Below are 20,676 nucleotides of genomic sequence, written 5' to 3'. Positions count from 1 at the left end.
AGTGCCTGGACCAGAGGCCACAGCAGGGAAGACCACCCTCACTTTAAATGAAGGGACTGTGGAGTGCAGGTTGTATTACTACGTATGCCACGAACACAACTTTTCACAGACAGTACTGAGCTAGTTTGTCATTGTTTGACTAATTTTAACCAAACAGTAGCTTTCTGTTTCCAGCTCCTAGCATAATGCCTGGCACAAGGTCAGAGCTCAGTACATTTTTGTGGAATCAATAAATGTCACGTGGCCGGGCGCGGTGGCTCACGCCTGTAATCCTAGCTCTCTGGGAGGCTGAGGCGGGCGGATCGCTCGAGGCCAGGAGTTTGAAACCAGCCTGAGCAAGAGCGAGACCCCGTCTCTACTATAAATAGAAAGAAATTAATTGGCCAACTAACATCTACAGAAAAAATTAGCCAGGCATGGTGGCGCATGCCTGTAGTCCCAGCTGCTTGGGAGGCTGAGGCAGGAGGATTGCTTGAGCCCAGGAGTTTGAGGTTGCTGTGAGTGAGCTAGGCTGACGCCACGGCACTCACTCTAGCCTGGGCAACAAAGCGAGAATCTATCTCAAAAAAATATATAAAAATAAAAAAAAATAAATGTCATGTTTATGTCAAAAGAGTTTGCCTCACAGATGAAAAAAACAAAGTTTTTGAATTTGTTCAAAACATGAAAGTACAGCCTGGGAGCGAGTCTTGGTTCTATCCTAATTGAAGTAAGAGCATTTTTCTGAAAACGTCTGCAGCCTACCCTCTGAAGGTCAGGGATGTACTTGCAGGACACGATGCCTCGTGAGCCAACTGAAGCTGGTGGCCCCATGGCTGATCAGGGGTTTTGCAGTCATTACTGAGAAGAGATGGGTAACAACCTAGATCTTACTCTGTATTCAACCGAGCCTCAAAGGATGCCTCTTAAAACCAGCAGGACATCTTTCTTGGTACATTCAAGACAGAAACAGTAGAATTCAATCTCCTTCTCCTTTCCTTGTTCTGTCACTATTAGATGCCTACATTCTTCCCCCAGTTTTGGTAAAATGAGACATAATGGCCTCAGAACTTCAGCCCTGCCCTGCTCCGACCCATTCTAGCCTAGAGAGGTAGCCGGTACCATGCAACACACTGACAACCATCAAAATTACTTTCTTAGAACTTTGAAAAAGTACTAAGGCTTGCAGCAATCCAGAAAGTGTTTTTCAAGTTAAATGGCTGAATCTTAGAACATCAAGCTTTATGGTATCTTAAATTTCCCTAGTTTCAGTCCCCTCTCTCCATGATACCCTTAACAACCGTGATCACAGTGAATACCAACAGCGTACAGCCTATGGCGGGAGCAAAACGGGGTGGAGCTCCCCTCAAAGTGCAATTCCCAGAAAACTGTAATTATCGGATCTTAGAAAATCTACCTTGTTTTTATTTGATCTGACTCAGAGCTTACTCAGTACTATTTCCCTGCGGGAAATTATCTAACACAGGCAGCTTCTGAGGTGGCAGTAACAGCTGGGGAAAACAAGCTAAAGTAAGAATTAAATTGGTACACTAGAAAATATTCATCTAACACAAAAGAGGAAGTAATGAAGGGGGAAAAAGATGTAATATTATATATGTGTATGTGTGTGAGAGTACGTATAAATATATAGGTATACATACACACAAAATAACAGATGCAAATCCTACTTTATCAGTAATTGCATTAACTATAAATGGATTAAATCCTTCAATTTCAGTTAAAAGGCAGACATTGGCAGAATGGAAAATAAAACACGATCCAACTATACACTGTCTACAAGAGAAAACTTTAGATTTAAAGACCTAAATAGGTTGAAAGAAAAGAATGGTAAATATATGCCATGAAAAGAGTAGCAAGAGTGGCTATAATGTCAGATGAAATAGATTTTAAGACAAAAATTGTTTCTAGAGACAAAAGACATGTTATAATGGTAAAAGAGTCAATCCATCAAAAAGCTAATATTTATAAACGTATGTGTATGTTAGAGCTCTAATAAAAGAGCTCTAAATAAGAGCTCTAAACAAATGAAAACTGGCAGAATTAAGGGAGAAATAGACAATTCAACATTAGTTGGCTATTTCAATACCTCATTGTCAATAATGGATAGAACTAGAGAGATGATCAATAAGAAAACAGAGAAATTGAACAATGCTATCAACCAACTAGACCTTACATATTTATGCAGAACATTCCATCAACAACAGTAAAATACATATACATTCTTCTCAAGTGCTCAAGATACACCATTATGTTAGGCAAAAACCCCCCAAAATCTCTATAAATTTAAAAAGTTTGAAATCATACAATGTATCTTCTCTTAACACAATGGAAAAATGAGAAATAAATAAAAGAAGGAAATTCTGATTTTAATAAAACATGTGGAAATAAAACACTCTAAATAACCAATGGACTAACAAAGAAATCATAAGGGGAGTTAGGAAACAATTTGGTAAGAATAAAACTAAGGAGGTAATAAACCCAAATTTATGGGATATAGCCAAAGCAGTGCTGAGAGGCAAATTTATAGCCATAATTGTTTGTATTATCAAAGATCTCAAATCAATAACCTAATCTTCTACTGTAACAAACAAGAAAAAAAATAGCCAAGTAAGCCCAAAGTTGGCAGAGGCAAGGAAATAATAAACATTACAGTGGAGATAAATGATACAGAGAATAGAAAAACTATAGAGAGAATCATTGAAACCCAAGTTGGTTCAACTGACTCAAGAAGAAATAGAAAAGCTCAGCAAAACTAACAACAAGTAAGGAGATTGAATTAGTAACAATCACCCTCCCAAAAAAGAAAGGTCCAGGAAAAAAAAGAGAGACCAAGAAAAATGAGAGAAGACAAATAACTGAGGACCTTAATTTAATTTTAATTTAAATTAAAAAATGGACACTAGATTAATTTATTGGAAACCATTTAAGTATGTTTGGAACAACTTGGTTATGAATTTGCTTTTTTTCAACTATACATTTTATGAAACCTCAATACATACCAAGTATTTCTGATAAAAATTTAGTATTACAGTTGACATGTACTGTAAGTATAAACTATACACTAGATGTCAAAGACTTGGTATGAAATAAAATTAAAATATCATTAACTTTAATATATTAGTTTCAATAAAATATATTTAAAATACAAGTCATACCTCTTTCATTTTACATTTTTCAATGGACCTGTAGGAAATTTTTAAATTACATGTGGCTTGTGATATATATTTATTAGAATGTTCTGCCTTAGCCCTCAGCAAAAATGTACGTTTTCTACAATGTCATTTCCTATTTTCTTTCTAATGCCTCAGCCACTGATGAGTAAGTGGCTCATTCTTTCAATGGGAACCACTCCAAGAAAGCCTGAATGAGGCAAAACCGAATCCTCTACATCCTTTCCCTCTAAGATGTCATGGAAGTGACTTGTTTTATTGTCCCCTGTGCTATTTTCCTATAGGAATAAGTCTAGATGTGATTGTGCAAATTTGAGGAAAGAGTAGAGAGTTTTTTTTTTAACCTCCCTCACAAAAGCAAATTATTATCACGTGTTTTCTGTATTGTAATTCAGTTGTGGAAAGAAAAAAATCAAGTTTCAGCCTGAGCTATTTAAGACACGACTTAATAATTTGAGTGTGATTCATGTTAAACTCCCTGACTAGTGTCTTGAGGACAAATGACTCTTCCTCTGTGCTTTGTGTAATTACTTCTAACCTCAGAAACTTTTTTTTTTTTTTTTGAGACAGACTTTATTGCCCAGGCTAGAGTGGTAAGTGCCGTGACATCAGCCTAGCTCACAGCAATCTCAAACTCCTGGGCTCAAGCAATCCTTCTGCCTCAGCCTCCCAAGTAGCTGGGATTACAGGCATGCGCCACCATGCCCGGCTAATTTTTTAATTTGTATATATATTTTTAGTTGGTTAATTTCTTTCTATTTTTTTTAGTACAGACAGGGTCTCGCTCAGGCTGGTTTTGAACTCCTGTCCTTGAGCGATCCACCCGCCTGGGCCTCCCAGACTGCTAGGATTACTGGCGTGAGCCACCGCGCCCGGCCTAACCTCAGAACTTTGATATCACAAGGATCTAGTTGAGAAGTCTGTGCCAATGTCCCAGCAGGTTTTGGTTCCTAATGAGACTTACACTTATATGGCCTCCCAAATTTTGCCCTCCATTTAACACACTCTCCAAACCTGCCTGGCTGGCTCACCAGGCGATTCATTGAGTAACTCAGCCTTCCCTGTGTTTGTGCAGAGTGAAGGCCAATTTCCCGAGTCTATTCCTACCTTAAGCCATCCTAAGCTGGTTCCACCCAACTGGCCTCAGAGCTAGTGTAGGCTGGGTGTTTCCAGGGCCGCCCGTGGAATCTATCAGTGCTTATTCACAGGAATAGGGAACTTGAGTTGGGATGCAAAGGGCACCCTTTAACAAAAGTGTTCTTGCTATCTCTTTAAAACCTCCTCCACTCTTTTTGAGAATTAAAAATCTACATTCTTGCCTGGGGCCAGGAATCAGAGGGACAGGGAAATGTCCTTTGTTCTTTGTTCCACAGATGGATGGCTCAGCAAAATTATCCAGACAAGAGTAATGGACACTGTCTCCCCTGGAGGAGGGCTTGATCAGGACCATTGACTATAGTTAAAATAGCCTAAAACTGAAAACACTCCTTTAAAAAGCACTGTATTTCTGCTTATAGATAGGACACTGGTACCTTAAGACGGGAGTCTGGGCCAGGCACGGTGGCTCATGCCTGTAATCCTAGCACTCTGGGAGGCCAAGGTGGGTGGATTGCTTGAGCTCAGGAGTTTGAGACCAGCCTGAGCAAGAGTGAGATCCCGTCTCTACCATAAATAGAAAGAAATTTTGCACAATCACGGTGCTTTAAAAAAAAAAAAATTATAAAAAAAAAAAAAAGAAATTAATTGGCCAACTAATATATATAGAAAAAATTAGCCGGGCATGGTGGTGCATGCCTGTAGTCCCAGCTACCCGGGATGCTGAGGCAGAAGGATTGCTTGAGCCCAGGAGTTTGAGGTTGCTGTGAGCTAGGCTGACGCCACAGCACTCACTCTAGCCTGGGCAACAAAGTGAGACTCTGCTTCCCAAAAAAAAAAAAAAAAAAAAAAGACTGGAGTCTGCCATTCTCATTTGTCAGCAAATTAATAAACCTCCCTTTCCTTCTTCTCAAACCACTTGTCCTTCTGATGTAGCCTTGGGGGTGGGGACAGGTGCCAAAGCCGAAGAACTTTCTGGATTTTTGGTACCAGCTACATTGCTTGTAGAAGCTCCAAATGACTCCAAATTTAACAACACAAATGTCCGCTAAGAGTAGTGAAATGTATCATTTGTGGAATGTTTATAGGACAGGGTGCTGTGTGCCATTGGATGTGCTGTGGTGACATGCAGCACCACGGCTGCATCTTAGAAACAGCTCAGCAAAAGGAGCCAGATACAGAAGAATTCATTCTGTTGAAATCCATATAAACATTTTAAAATAAGCAAGGAATGCATTTTGTATGTTTCTATTATTTAAAGCACAAAAGCAGGAAGAAGTGCTGCTTGGGGATTCATAAGTAGAAATTTAGGTGTAAAGAAAAGCAAAAAAAGGCCGGGCGCGGTGGCTCACGCCTGTAATCCTAGCACTCTGGGAGGCTGAGGCGGGAGGATCGCTCAAGGTCAGGAGTTCGAAACCAGCCTGAGCAAGAGCGAGACCCGTCTCTACTAAAAATAGAAAGAAATTAATTGGCCAACTAAAAATATATTGGAAAAATTAGCCAGGCATGGTGGCTCATCTCTGTAGTCCCAGATACTTGGGAGGCTGAGGCAGAAGGATTGCTTGAGCCCAGGAGATTGAGGTTGCAGTGAGCTAGGCTGACACCACCGCACTCACTCTACCCTGGGTAACAGAGTGAGGTTGTCTCAAAAAAAAAAGCAAAATGATCCTAAGGGTGGGTGGGTGGTTGCCGCTGGCTGGGCTCAGCCTTGGGTAGGGGGCAGCGGTGGTACGTGCAGGGCTGGGACTCCTGAGCGATGGCAGTGCCCTGTTTCTTGACCTGGGTGGCAGTTCACCTTATAATAGGTGGTTCTTATGTATTTTTCCTTATATTTAACAATTAAAAACTAAAAACAAAAGAGCATTCCCCCAACTTTGCCTCCCAAGCCTCTTTCTCTTCCCTGTCCCCTCCCCCTCCCCCATGCCCCTCTCCCCCAAGAACCTTCATTCTCCTACCACCTTTTCTGGTGTAACTCCCACTCATAACATAAACTCCCCCTGACCCCGGGGTCGCCGGTCACCTCTAGCCGGTGGTCACCGATGAACCTGTGGCCTCCGTCTGTGGGCTCTGCAGTCCCGCGCTTTTCTGCCGACCGTGCTCTCTTTCCCCTTGTCCTCCCCAGTCCTCCCTTCTCCTGGTTCTGCCGCGCTTCCTCTCCCTGTGGCCCTCTCTGGCTTCCTTCTCTCCCTCACTCCACAAATGCCGGCGTTTCCCACGAGTCCCTCCACGGTGGTCTTATCCACGCCTTGCTCATGTCCATGTCAACAACCCCCAATTAATTCTGTGTCCTGTTCTGAGCTCCAGGGGAGCACACACTGCAAGCGTCCTGCTTCCACTCCACCTTTGCCGAGATGTTTGGAGTCGCCTTAATTTCAACCAACAGGCCTCAGGTGGAATTCATTCTGTTCCTTGCTCCAAGCTTATTCCTAGACTTCCTGTCTTAACAAAGGGAATCCCTTCCAAGTGGACATCCCAAGCCAGGAATGTTGACCCCTCATTCTCCTTACCCTACCCCCTGCACCAAAACCTACCATTATTACACTCATACTATGTGCCAGGCACTGTTTGCATAAGTACATCTATATTGCAAACGTTTATTTACGTATATTACTACTAGCTCGTTTAATATTCTTAAGAATCCAAGACAGGTCTCATTATGATGTTATCTTACAGAAGAAAACTGAAATCTTCAGAGCCAGAGCAGCTCTTACATCCTCATTCTTACTCTTAATTTTCACCATGGAGGGGCCTCTTTGTCAGTATCGATATTTCCACCCCAGCATCTGTGCCCACTGCCTCTCGCCTAGTTAAGATTCTGATACTAACTGCCCGACCACTGTCTCAACCACAAACAAATCTCGCTCCATCTTCATACACTTTCAACAGGGCCACCAGAGTGATCTTTAAAATGCATAATTTGATGGTGCAAATTTTGAGCTGTCCCTTCCTTGGCATGCAGAGGCCACATGACCTGGTGCCAGCCTGTCCCGTTCCCTACCTCCAACCCAGACGCATACGCTCCTCTCTGTCTCTCTGTCTCTGTCTCTGTCTCTGTCTCTGTCTCTGTCTCTCTCTCTCTCTCTCTCTCGGGCGCTGGGCCTGTGTACAGACAGTTCTCCTTGCCTGCCATGCTCTGTCGACCCCCCTCCTGCTTTGAGGGGGAGGTCCCTGCCCATCCCGCAAGCCCTCCCCAAGTCCCCCGCCCTTCGTGCTGCTGTCACAGACTCCCCAGTTGGCCTCGGTCCAAATACAGTTGGTTATTTAGAATGCACTCGGAGCAAAGCTCCAGCAATTTTTTTTTACACCAATCATATCGTAATTGCTTGTTTGTTTCTGCTCGTCCTGCTCCTGAGGACAAGAACAGTGTATCATTCCTTCTCCAACTGGTGACCCTTCTTAAGGGTGGCCACATCTAGGGAGCAATCACTGATTACGTGGAATACATACATGTCTCTAAATATTCTTGTTGGAAACCAAGCAAGAACCCGGTCACTGCTTGTTGGTGTTGGTGTCCTTGGTATGGTCTCTGCTGGGTTTGAGATGCCCTGCTCAGAAACCTGGGGCCTGGGGGTGCTATCTGGGGTTTTGGGGTGGGTTTTTTTTTTTTTTTGTCCTTTTAAGCTTTTATTTTTCACAGTTGTATGGGAACATCTGGTACAAAATCAAGAGCCAGTTTGTTGACTGTTCTAAGTTTTAAAAATATTTAAAAATAAAACATAAGAAATATTAGATATTCCACATATACCCACTGCTTCAAATGTCAATCTAAACTTCTTTCATAAATAGCAAATGCCTTATTGATGACGGCTATAGAATGAAGTCATTTCCATCTTCAGCCATGAGAAGTTACTTTTTCATAAAAAAGCATCCATTTCCACCGTTGATTATAAAATCTACCCTCATTTGTGAAATGTTCTCTAGTTATGAAGTCTTCTCCTGGATATGATACTATTTCTGTCTTCTGACCTGTATCACTGACTTCGTGCTCCTGTTTAAGCTTTCTGAATGGAGTATTAGCTCCAGGGATTGGTTGCTCACTTCTGTGAAGGGCAACCCAAATGAGAGCTTGTCCAGGTACCCCATAGACATGTGTATTCACTGCATCTCTACCATGTTTCACCGGCACAGGCCTTTGGGGGACCCACAGTAGCTCTTCATGCTGTGAGAGTAGTTCTGCTTAGTAAAATCAAAACGTTGCTTTACCAAAGGGCACTGTAACAAAGAGGAAAAATGGGTTTCCAGAACAATTCACAGATGAGGGCAATGTGAATTAGTAAGTATCCTAACTTCTTTGGAAGTCTGGATGGAATGTTAATGTCTATTCAACAATGCAAGTGAAATAGCACACATTTTACAATCGATTAATTTTTCTTAAAGAAGATAACATAGCAGAAGAGCTGAATGTCAAACAAGGTTAGACTCATACTCATTGCCTTGGTAGGAGTTATGAAGCTTCTGATTCTCTTGAAAGACAAATTGTATTCACTCGGTTGACTTGGGAATGTAGAAACTCAGATTTCAAATCAATGATAAGAAGGACTAGGAAGAATCTTTTTTCTTTCTTTCTTGCGGGGGGAGGGATGCTCTCTTTTAATAGAGTGAGGGGCAGAAAACAGAGCCACCGTTTTGTGCCCTCCTTATCGTTAGGGGCCATTTGTCGTGATGTGAACCTTCCCCATTGCTGCCACACTCACTCTGACTCCATCCCGTCCATCCTTTCCATTCTGCTAAATCAAAATAGCCTCATATTTTATGGTTTTTTTCCTCATTTAACTCTTATAATGGGGATTAGGCTATGCCACCCCTAAAATATGCCACTTTGGGATAAGAGTATTTTGAACTGAAGGCAATTGAGAAAAAACAGATACAGAGAGGGCTCTCTGCCCTCCCCCTCTCCTCCTACAGGTGGAGCATAAATTTTCCTTGCACAGGTGTCTCCTCTTCCATACAAGGATGAGGAAAACCCTACCACCAGAGACAGAGATGCCACTGAGATGAGTGTGCATAAAAAAAGCTGAATGAAATAACCTTTCGTTTCCATTAGTTTTCCCCATATATTTCCTAAGTCACTTTCCCACAATTCATTGGCCTTAAAAGCACAAACAGCCTTTCCTGTGTCTAACCACTTCTCCACAATTTATCACCCTTTGTTATAATGGTATGTATATAAGCTCTCGAGTCTTTGGGTTTTTCACTTTCTTTCCGTGAAGCTCTCAGGCACTGAAATATTTATAAAATTTGTATGCCTTTTCTTCTGTTAATCTGTCTTTTGTCCATTTAATTTGCAGGTCCCAGGGACTGAACTTAAGAGGGTAGAGGAATTTTTTTCCTCTCCTACACTTATAATCTGTAAGTGGTAACCTGATGCCTACCCACAGAGGTGAGCATCACTGTGAGCATTGTACAGAAAATCAAACCCAGGCTCAGGGAAGTAACAGGAACTTGTGGATGGAAGAGTCAGGACTGATGTCCAAGCCCTTTTACTGTCCTCTTTCTTTTCTTTGCTGGCACCTAAAAGTTTTGTTTTGTGTGTCTAGCCACTATAAAGCCTGAGGGATTGTTGACACCTGCTCATGCGGGCTTTGTGTCTTGTCTGGAAAGGAAGCACGCCTAGAACTGGCCCTGAAAATCCCCGGCCCAGACCCAGTCATCATAGCCTGGTGTTTTGACAGATCTCCTCCCTGGGGCCCTGCAGCACCCAGCCGTGGGCTGAGCAGCACTAATCACTCCGTGAGTTTTGGTGGAAGATGTGAGACTGGTTCGCCTAATCCAACTGCTCTGGGCAGGTACCTGGGCCACCACCTGGCAGGGGCTGAGGGACTAGGTTTGAGAAAAAGAAACCCCCAGGCACTAACTCTATCCAGGATCTGAATTCTCCCATTCTTTCCCTCTAACCAGTGCTTTGGAAAGGTGCCCAAAGGTAAATACCGTACCCCCTGCTGTGAGCCAGAGGGGCGGATAAAAGCTGGAGGAAAAGGCAATCTTGTTTCTAAGTGACAGGGTAAGTGGAGATCAAAACAGGTCGGTTAAAAGAGACTTTTCAGGTTTGTCAACCCAGAGGAGCCCCAGAAAGAAAAATAATGGGCTTAATGTAGGCTATGAAAAATCTTATTGCATTCCAATAACCCCACTGCTTTAGGGAGGAAACACGCCAAAGGACTAAGGAGAGAGCAATATATCCATTGTCTGGGTCTTAAAGAGGAAACCTCCACTCACCTGGAAGCCAGTGTTGCTGCAGCCCTGGGCTCCGGGGGCTGCCATGCTGTTCAGCTCCATGCTATTTTGCTTCTGGCTCCCAATGGCTTTCAGATGTCTGGTCTGGAGGTCCCCCGCACCTGTGACAAAGAACAGCCTCAGCTGAGGTCTGGATGCCACCTGCTGTTGTAGGGACCTGGGCACTGCCTCAGTTTGGAAAGTTCTGCAATATGTCCTGAATGACTTGGGCTGATACCTGTTTGGGGTGGGGCAGGCAGGCTGGAGGGGTGGAGGCTTCTAGTTCAGGCCCGCCCACCCCATTAATCTTTTCCTTTATCCTCATTATTGGCTTCCCGATTGCACTTCTGGGGAGAAAACTCTTGTGGCACACAGAACAGAAAATGATACTTGCTTTGTAGTCCTTAGTGAAATAGTGCATTTTCCTGTGGGTGGCATCGGGGACTAGGAGTGGTGGTGGTGGGGACAGGGAACGTAAGGACTGGCTGCTACCCCCGAAATCACTTTCTCTGTGCCAGGAACAGAGAGAGGCGTGGGTTCATCTTCAGAACAACTTCGAATTCCACTTGGATAAACTGAAGTGCAGAAAAGTTAATTTGTTCAGAGTATTCTAGCCAATAAAGGGACCATGAGAATTCACATTTAGGCCTGGGCCACTCCAAAGCCTTTTACTACATCTCAGCTTCAGACTGAGAAAGTATTACAGTATAACAGCGCTGTAAGAAGTCCATTTCTTGTACCTTAGGTACCAGCTGTTTCAAAGAATGTAATAGTAACTGCAGGCCATCCTGCTGTGACTTGTGACTTTGTAAGAAAAGCATACCCAGCAGTACTGTACTACCTGTCGGACTTTATATCTCTTAAGTATATTCTTAATTAAGGTTACAAGTATCTCGTAAGTAACAAAAAAAATTCTCTCTGTTCTTGGCACAGAGCAGGAAGAATCACGAGCCTTGGCCCACAGGGCAGAGAGAGATGCCAGACACTCAGCAAATATGCGTGAAGAATTTATTGTAAGGAAAGTTTAAGGGCGCAAAGCGAGAGACGTTTCCTAAGGGGAAACGGGTCTGTCTCCGTGAGTAGAGAAGACACTGTCCACTTGTATGTTTTCCCTTTTATATGCTAGTAGCTTAGGTAAAGGTTAGTTACAATTATTCATAACCAGACATCACTGTTTGGGGACTGAATTCCTTTCTATGTTTGGACATGACTTAAAGGTTATGCTTCAGTCATTCTTTGTAATATGTGTATGGTGGGGAAAGTGCCACAGCCTATTCATGGTGTTTTTTCCATTCTCTGACTCAGCGTTCATGGCCAGTGTTCCATGGCCAAATTACCCCATTCTTGAAGACAGAAATAACTGGCCCCTCTTTTTTATTTTTCCGCAACCATTTCCTCTTTATTGTTTTTTCTATAACTGCTTTCTCCTTTCTGCTTTTCTGATTTCTATTACCTCTCACTTGTGTTTCTGTTCCTAACAATAGTAGCCATTTAAAAGGATTGCTGGGATGATAACATGAGTTAATATACTTAAAAACACACAGAATAATAGTGCCTGGCACGTAATTCGACATCACCCAAACTTTATGCCTTTGCTCTTTAGTGCTTCTGATTGATGAGACTTGGGAATTTTCATTAATCCTTATCCTTAATTGCAGTATGCCATAATCAGTAGTCATTGTGATACCAAAGGCTAAGCGTCCAAATGCAAGTGCTGGACAGAAGTACAGACAAATAGAAAGCAGATGTGTAGGAAACTTTCATTGAGAAATTGGTAGAAGTCTGGTGAGTTTGATCACTAAAAAGAAAAAAAAGAAAAGAAAAAAAAGAGAGAGAAATTGGTAGAAGAAAGCAGTCATGACAACCTGATGTTATAACCTTGAGAGACTCAAGACTCAACCTACTTTAAGGTTATAGATGATCCTTACTTTCTGGAGGAAAAGATAACAATCTTCATTCTACCATTTATATTAATTGTTGTAATTGCAACTTCACTCAAATGCCTGACATTCTTGCAGATACTGCTATAGGAACCTTTTAAAATGTTTCTTCTGGACTATCATAGATAAAAGTTGAAAAAGAGTGCAAGAATATTTGAGAGCATTTCACTGTGCTAGTGAGAACGCTGGACAGTGTTGATTAAAAGATACAGTGACCTTCCCTTCCACTCTCCAACTACACCAGCTAATAAGAAAAATGACACCTAATTAGAGAAAATTGCAGGTATTAATACAACCATGATACTAAAATGCCAAAGCGATGGTCATATCCAGAGCAGTTTTAACTTACAGTAGAATGTATCTGAAGTCTGTATTTTAAGATCTTTCCGAATTAATGAAAATTCAGACTCTTTCCTTGTAGCACCAGAATTAGTTTGAGTTATGGGACTGTCATTTAAAATGGTGGTACCTTAGTAAAAGCTATGGCTCATTTTGCCCAATTAGGAAATAGAAATTGTGATCAGAAAATGAGGTCAAAGATCCTTTCAACTTTACAAGAGTACATTTTAAATCATTCCTCAGTCATACAGAGTCATTATTTGTAAGGAATAGCTTGTACCAAGAACTAAAACTATCTCTTAACTCCTCTGAGCTATTTTCATTGCAGTGTCCCTCAAACTTAAACTTTGAAACCACTGTGTAGCAACCAAATCACTGGGCTTTTTAGTCAAAGGATTCCTGTAATCTATTCTGTTCCCCAGGAGCTGGCTTAGAAAGACTGAGAACCCATGGACTGTCTATGCACAAGCTCAGTAAAGAAAACTAGCCGGCGCGGTGGCTGACGCCTGTAATCCTAGCTCTCTGGGAGGCTGAGGCGGGTGGATTGCTCAAGGTCAGGAGTTCGAAACCAGCCTGATCAAGAGCGAGACCCCGTCTCTACTATAAATAGAAAGTAATTAATTGGCCAACTAATATAAGTATATAGAAAAAAATTAGCCGGGCATGGTGGCTCATGCCTGTAGTCCCAGCTACGAGGGAGGCTGAGGCAGGAGGATCGCTTGAGCCCAGGAGTTTGAGGTTGCTGTGAGCTAGACTGACGCCATGGCACTCACTCTAGCCTGGGCAACAGAGTGAGACTCTGTCTCAAAAAAAAAAAAAAAAAAAAAAAGAAAAGAAAAGAAAACTAAACCCCCAAGTCCTCTATACTTGTTAGCAACATGAAAGCAGGCTGGGCATGGTGGCTCATACCTGTAAGCCTAGCACTCTGGGAGGCCAAGGTGGGAGGATCGTTTGAGCCCAGGAATTCAAGACTAGACTGAGCAAGAGCAAGACCCTGTCTCCACTAAAACCAGAAAGAAATTAGCTGGACAACTAAAAATATATAGAAAAAAATTAGCCGGGCATGGTGGCGTGTGCCTGTAGTCCCAGCTACTTGGGAGGCTGAGGCAGGAGGATAGCTTGAGCCCAGGAGTTTGAGGTTGCTGTGAGCTAGGCTGATGCCATGGCACTCTAGCCTGGGCAACAAAGTGAGACCCTGCCTCAGAAAAAAAAAAAAAAAAAAAAAGAAATATGAAAGTAAAAAATTAAATACATGGCAATAGATTGTTTTTCTTGCTTTATGCATGTAGTTTCTATAGTGAGGTCACTCTTTTGTTAGCAGTATTCCCAAAAGGAGTAAAATAAATTTAAAAAATAGCATGTAACACTTATCCTATGTTAAGCATGATGTATTATATTATAGCGTGATTTTCATCTGCCTCCTGCTGTCTTTCTCCCTGAAGAACGTTTCGTTTAGTACATATTAACTTCTATAAAAAAGCCTTTAAAAAGTGTATTTGGTAAGGACTTCTCGTGTATGGATAAAAAAAAAAAAAAAAGTGTATTTGAAGTCCCAATTACTAGGGAAGCTGAGGCAGGAGGATTGCTTGAGCTCATGACTGTGCCACTGCACTCCAGCCTGGGTAACAGAGCGAGATTCTGTCTCAAAAAACAACAACAAAAAAAAAACAAAATTAAGCACTTCAATCTAAAATAGTTTGCATGTTTTAAAAACTGATTTAAACTAAGTAAAATTTTTGTTTGGTTTTATCTGCATGTCTACTTAGACATAACTAGACATAACTTTGGTTTTATAAGAGGATTTTGAGGAGAGCTTGGGTCTACAGTTTGATCTTGGTGAGGGACTAAAGAAGGTCCCCTTCTGCTTGTCCAGAAATTCTGATACAGACAACTAAATGCTTACCACCACCAAAGATTATGTACTTCTTGCATTACTCAACCTCACTAGAACGACAATTTTACCAAGCAGACTTTTTTTAAAACCAGGGGTACTTGCAAGTTAAAATAAACAAAATGAAAAGGGAGAAAAGTATACCTGAAAATTAAAAAAATGAATAAATAAAGAGGGAAAATTTCCCTCAAAGCCATATTTATACTTTGGGATTTGTTTTTCCAACAGAATTACCTTCACAGTTAGAATTTGCTTTTTAGCACATTTCGCCATATACCAGACACCAGGAAAGTAGACCAATAAAGAAAGGAGGGAAGAAAACTAGCGTCTGTCGAGCACTACTGTGTGCTTTTCAGGTCCTTATATTGTTTCCATTTCATTGTCACAACAACCCTTCACATGAGGTACTAATATACCCATTTCACAGATGAAACATGAGGCCCAAGGAGACAAAGTGACCTTTTCAGGAGCACAACTAGTAAGTGGCAAAGCCATCATTTGAGCTCATGCCCCTGACACCTAGTCCTGTCAAGAACCAAGGTCAAGAAAGATACAAAGACTGGAGGAGGAAGCACAACTGAGTTGGTTCCCCAAAGTGCTCACTCTACTAGTGGGGAAAGCAAACCACAAGCAAGGTAAATGCAAAAAGTTTAATAAAATGGATGAGCAATGGGGTTGTCAGGAAAGCAGAGTTTAATCCATCTGTGTACTTTGAAATCCTCAAAAAACGTGCCAATATTTAGTTGAGGTGAGTCTTAAGAAGGCACAAGTATTAGCCTGCCATATTGATTCCTTTGGAAGTGGATTCTTGTAACTGCTCAAGGATAAGTAGCTTATCCATTCATCAAAGGTAAACAAAGGAAGAAAACTAAAATCACTACATTCCCATGTGTCCTGGGGAATATGTGTTGAGTTCCAAAATGAGATGTTAGGCAACACCAGTTTGCACTGGCCAACTTTCTCCTAGAACCAGGACTGGGACCGGGGGAGGTAAGCAGAGCCTGGGGTGCAAAACATGAGGTGGCACTCACTCTCCAGGTCAAGAGCAGGGTTAGCACCTGAGAATTAGTACCTCCTTCAATTTTGCACCCGAGGCACCTTGCCTAGCTCACCCTACACCCCTCCACGCCAAGAACAATCTATGAGTTTGTTTTAGGTGAGTATAACTTAGCAGTTAACAGTGTAGGCTCTGAACTCAGATCAGCTTCCAATATAGACTTGACCTCTACACAAACTAGCTGGGACCTCAGGCTAGTTACTTACCAGTAACCTCTGTAATCACCTGTTGTTACCTACAAAAGGAGGTTAGTAGTTGGGTCTATTTTATGGGTTGGCCTTGAGGATTAGGTGAGGTGCCACATGTTAAGTTCCCAGAACCATGTAGTAAACATCTACTATTGTTTGACTATGTCCTCCAAAGTCCCTGTTTTAGAAACACAACAGTATTAAAAGGTGGGATCTCTTAGAGTTGGTTAGGTCACAAGGCTTCTGCCATCATGAACGGATTAATGCTGTTATCAAGGGAGTGGGATCCTGATAAAAAGGATGAGTTCAGCTCAAAATTCTCTCTCCCATGTGCTCCCTTGCCTTTCCACCATGTTATAATGCAGCCCTCTCCAGATGTGAGCGCACGCTTTTGGACTTCCCAGCCTCTAGGACTGTGAGTCAAACTTCTGTTTGTTAAAAATTACCCAGTCTGTGGTACTCTGTTACAGCAGCAGAAAGTGGACCAAGACAGCATGCACACACTCAAGGCTCCAGGGGAAGCCTGTCAGTGGTTAGCCTTTTGACAACCTGAGTTGACCCCCTAGGGCTCAGTCAATATATATTAGGGTAAATATGTTACCATCATATGTAGTTGGATAAGGATAACTAAGAGAGCACAGAACAAACATTACTATGGGTTATGCTAATGGAAACATGAAATTTAGATAAAAATCTTCCAGGAAAGCCCATTCTTGAGTCTGGAAGATTTCCAGAGATAAAAGTCTTCTTTTTAAATAGTACAGCCACATGTCACTTAATAATGGGGATACATTCTGAGAAATGAATTACTAGGCAATTGTCATTGTGCTAACCACACAGAATGCACATGTGCAAACCTAGATGGAATAGCCTATTACACACTAAGGGTATATAGTATAGCCTATTGTTCCTAGACCACAAACCTGTACAGCATGTTACTGTACTGAATATTGTAGGCAGTTTTAACATAATGGTAATAATTTGTGTGTCTAAGCATAGAACAGGTAAAAATATGGGGTAAAAGATAAAAATGGCACACCTGTACAGGGCACTTACCAACCAGCTTATAGGATAGGAAGTTGCTCTGGTAGAATCAGTGAGTGGTGAGTTAATGTGAAGGCCACACACTACTGTAGACTTTATACTAAGTTTTTAAAAATATATATATTTTCTTTCTTCAGTAATAAATTTACCTTAGCTTACTGTAACTATTTTACTTCATAAACTTTCTAATTTTTTCAAACTTTTTGACTCTTGTAATAACACTTCACTTAAAACACAAACATTGTACTGCCATTTAAAACATTGTTTATAGCCTTATTCTATAAGCTTTCTATTTAATTTTTTTTTTTTTTACTTTTTAAATTTTTGTTACAAATGAAAACACAAACACCCACATTAGCCTAGGTCGACACAGAATCAGGATCATCAAAATGTCACTATATGATAAAAATTTCTCAGTTCCATTATAATCTTATGAGATTACCATTGCACATGAGGTCCCTTGACCAGAATGTCACTATGCAGCACATGACTGTATTAGTTACACGGCACATGAGTGTATCGGTCTGTGCCTGCAATGTTCAGACAATATGACTGTCATGTGAGTGAACAGAAAATAGTTCATACTAGGCTAGGTCTGTGTATAAATCTTCCCTAATTCTTATCTATGAATATAACAATGGTTTGCAAAGTCGAAGCTGTTTCCTCTGGTGTCTCAGATGCAGTGAATCTTGTGAATCTTGCATAATTTAAAGATCCACAGACCCAACCCACGCCCGCCGAACACTTTAGGTTTCTTTAACTAAGCCCCAGTGTTGATCATTCTGTTGCGGGAAACACTCTGTCTTTTCATGGATGAGAAAACAGTACACAGTTGATGAGGAGATCGTGGGTGGTTTAGGATGGTCAACGAAATAAGTTTGCTACAAGGAAAAAATATTGCCATCTTTGGAAAAGAGAACACTCAAACACTTCACCATTTTGTAAACACCAAGACAAACCTTATGAACAGATGCTAAAACTAGTGGCTGAATAAATTTGATGAGGACAAGGACATTTGTATAGACTCTAAGTGTCTCCTCACAAATTGCAGATTAATAACGGAGAAGGCATAACAGAAACTTTATAAAGGGGAAACCTGGCAGTTACTACTTTAACCAAACGATTACCAAAGATGAGACGAAGGGACATCAGTACTTCCTGAGAGGAAGCACCAGGGATAAATCATCACCTTGTTATCTCTGCCCAAAATGCACAGCCTGAATCTAAAGAGACCCCACTTGGGGATATTTTACAAAATAACTGGCCTGTGTTCCTCCCAAGTGCTAAAGTCATGAAAGATAAAAAAGCAAAGAGACCATTCCGGATAATAGAATACTAAAGACACGTGACAAATGCAATGTATCCTCCTGAAGGGAAGTCCTGGACCAAAAGGAATGTTTGTTATAAGAGACAGTGTAGAGACAACTGACCAAATTTGAATTCTGTAATAGTATTTTATCAATATTAAATTTCTTAATCTTCATAATTACACTGTAGTTATGCCAGAGAATGTCCTGAGGAAACATGTCTTGGATTATTTAGAAATAAAAGGATATGATTTACTGCAAAATGGTTCAGAAAAAAACCCCATGTAAATGTGTAAGAGTATGAGAGAGAATAAAGAAAATGAGGCACTATATTAATGGCGAAAATGTGAGAGTTTTTGTATTATTCTTGGAACTTTTCTATAAGTTTACATTAAATCAGGATAAGAAGTTACAAAAGGTGCTTTCTGAATTATTCATATATGCAAATATATACATTCAGCATTTTATAAGTTATGTATGTGGACAGTGAAATGATTAATTCATATTTTTATGTCTCGGCTATATATTATCTCACATATTTACCTCTATGTGGTTATGTACAGATTCCATAATATTTTATTATTTCAGGTCAGAGTGGGGATGGATTTATTTAACAACATAAAATTCTGCTATTGGTGGGGTTTAAGATTTTTAGTATAGCAGTTTCTTCTCACATAATGTATCTGCATAACAGTAAGATTTATCATTATTAGGTCAAGCCATATGGGTTAGAATTAAAAAAATGCTGAGTAATTATTAGTGATTAGTAATTATTATTTAAATAATTAAATTAAAAGAACTTAGGAATATACCCTAAGTGTATGTTGTCCTTAAAATTTGCTATAAGTCTAAAAGTGAATGTTTCAAACCACATTTAGAACTAACATATTATCAGCATCATTCGCCTCTACCCAATTATTTCACATGTTGGCAGAAACTTGAGGTAGTATCTTGGCTCTTAAACCATGTGGTAGAACATCTGCAAGTCGAAGCATTATTTGAGAACACTAGAAAATATTGATATTTAATTCTATTCCATCTATTGCACTAGAAATAATTTATGAGCAGAAAAGGACCATGTCCTACATATGCATTGTAACGATCACAATCACAAATGCACCAAACTATGTAAACCTATACAAGAAAATCTCAGTTGATGTGTTTTTCTGTTAACATTAATTTGTTATTTATTTGCTTTGCTAGCACCCATTATTAGCATGATTCAAAACTTACCAAAACCAGTCATTCCAGGTAACTTCCATTCTTTCCCTCAATGCAAATTACTGAGGTATTTTTTTTGAACTACTTTTCCAAAATAACAAAACCAAAAATATAAAATTTGCAGGGTGGGGAAAAAATTGTACTTCCTGAAAAGAATGTACGCGAGGGCTGTACATACTGATATATAGGGGTCATTGTTCTCCGTCAGTGCTGAACGTGGCAGCACACCTGGCTCTTACTTCCAGAGTTCTCTCTCTTCCTTGTTCACAAATCTTTCAAGCCCTCCAGACTGTTCTGGCCTCAGGGCATTTTCACTTGAACTTGGACTGATTCCTGGGCTGGTTTTTTTTTTTTTTTTTTTCATTGCTCTGGTCTTAGCTCCTCATCGGGGCTATCCCAGACCATTCAATCCTCTTGCCAGCCCACCTCTAGCTAACGACAGTCTCGTGCACTGTGGACTCTGCATCGAGCCAAGGGCAAAGGGCTGGCATGGAGGCTGCATGGAGAGTAGCTATGTAAGAGCTCCGAGTGCCCAGCTGCTAAATGCCATCCCCCTACAAGGAACCCAGCAGGTTGCACCTAGGACTTCTTGTTCTAGAAACAAGGAAGTTTTTAAACCTGCCTGAGGTTGTAGCCAAAGGATGTAAGAGTAATCTGGGAAAGAACAATGTTTATAATGGTTTGAAACACACACAACCTACAAAAATTCACGAGTCTATGATTTTTCAAAAAGTAAACTTAAAAAAAAAAAACCCAAAAAGGGGGAAAGTAAGCATTTATTGTCCACAAGGAATTGCATTTCAGGGTAACCAAGTAGCCCCAGTTGATGAGAAGAAGTCGTGTACCTTCTAGAACAATGCCAGCAGCAGATATAAAAATGACAGAATTTGAGAAGCATGCTGTGGAGACCCCTCGAGCAAGGGTTACCAATTGCTATTAAATCATTGCTTGGATAGTTGGTGGGGGGCTGGACACTGTTCAGGGCAAAGCCATGGCATGCAGATGACACACTGGCACTGGTGGATTGCTGAAACAGCGTAATGAAGACATCAGGCTCATCATAACCCAAATGGGCAATTCACTGTAAATGTGTCCATCAGACACTGTGAGCTTCTGATGTGGGGCCATAGGAAGTACATATTATCATTTCAGGTTTTGTATATGTATATGTTGGTTTCTTTTTTTCCATAAGAGCACTGAAGTCAGATCAC

The 20,676-nt window shown here is 40.9% G+C and overlaps 1 protein-coding gene across 1 annotated transcript in view; it reads right to left on the bottom strand.

The window, feature by feature from the left end:
- Positions 1–11,519, bottom strand: part of SLC28A3 (solute carrier family 28 member 3) — a 52,676-nt gene extending 41,157 nt beyond the window's left edge. The window contains exon 1 of the mRNA XM_012779806.2: positions 10,482–11,519. Within this exon, the coding sequence (XP_012635260.2) occupies positions 10,482–10,541 (60 nt within the window). The 5' untranslated portion in view covers positions 10,542–11,519. The remainder of the gene's footprint in view (positions 1–10,481) is intronic.
- Positions 11,520–20,676: the final 9,157 nt, after the last annotated feature.

This window comes from Microcebus murinus, chromosome 12 (assembly GCF_040939455.1).
Source record: "Microcebus murinus isolate Inina chromosome 12, M.murinus_Inina_mat1.0, whole genome shotgun sequence".
NCBI classification, from domain to species: Eukaryota; Metazoa; Chordata; class Mammalia; order Primates; family Cheirogaleidae; genus Microcebus; species Microcebus murinus.
Note: the sequence above shows the minus strand (reverse complement) of the source record. Positions and strands in the feature narration are given on the sequence as shown.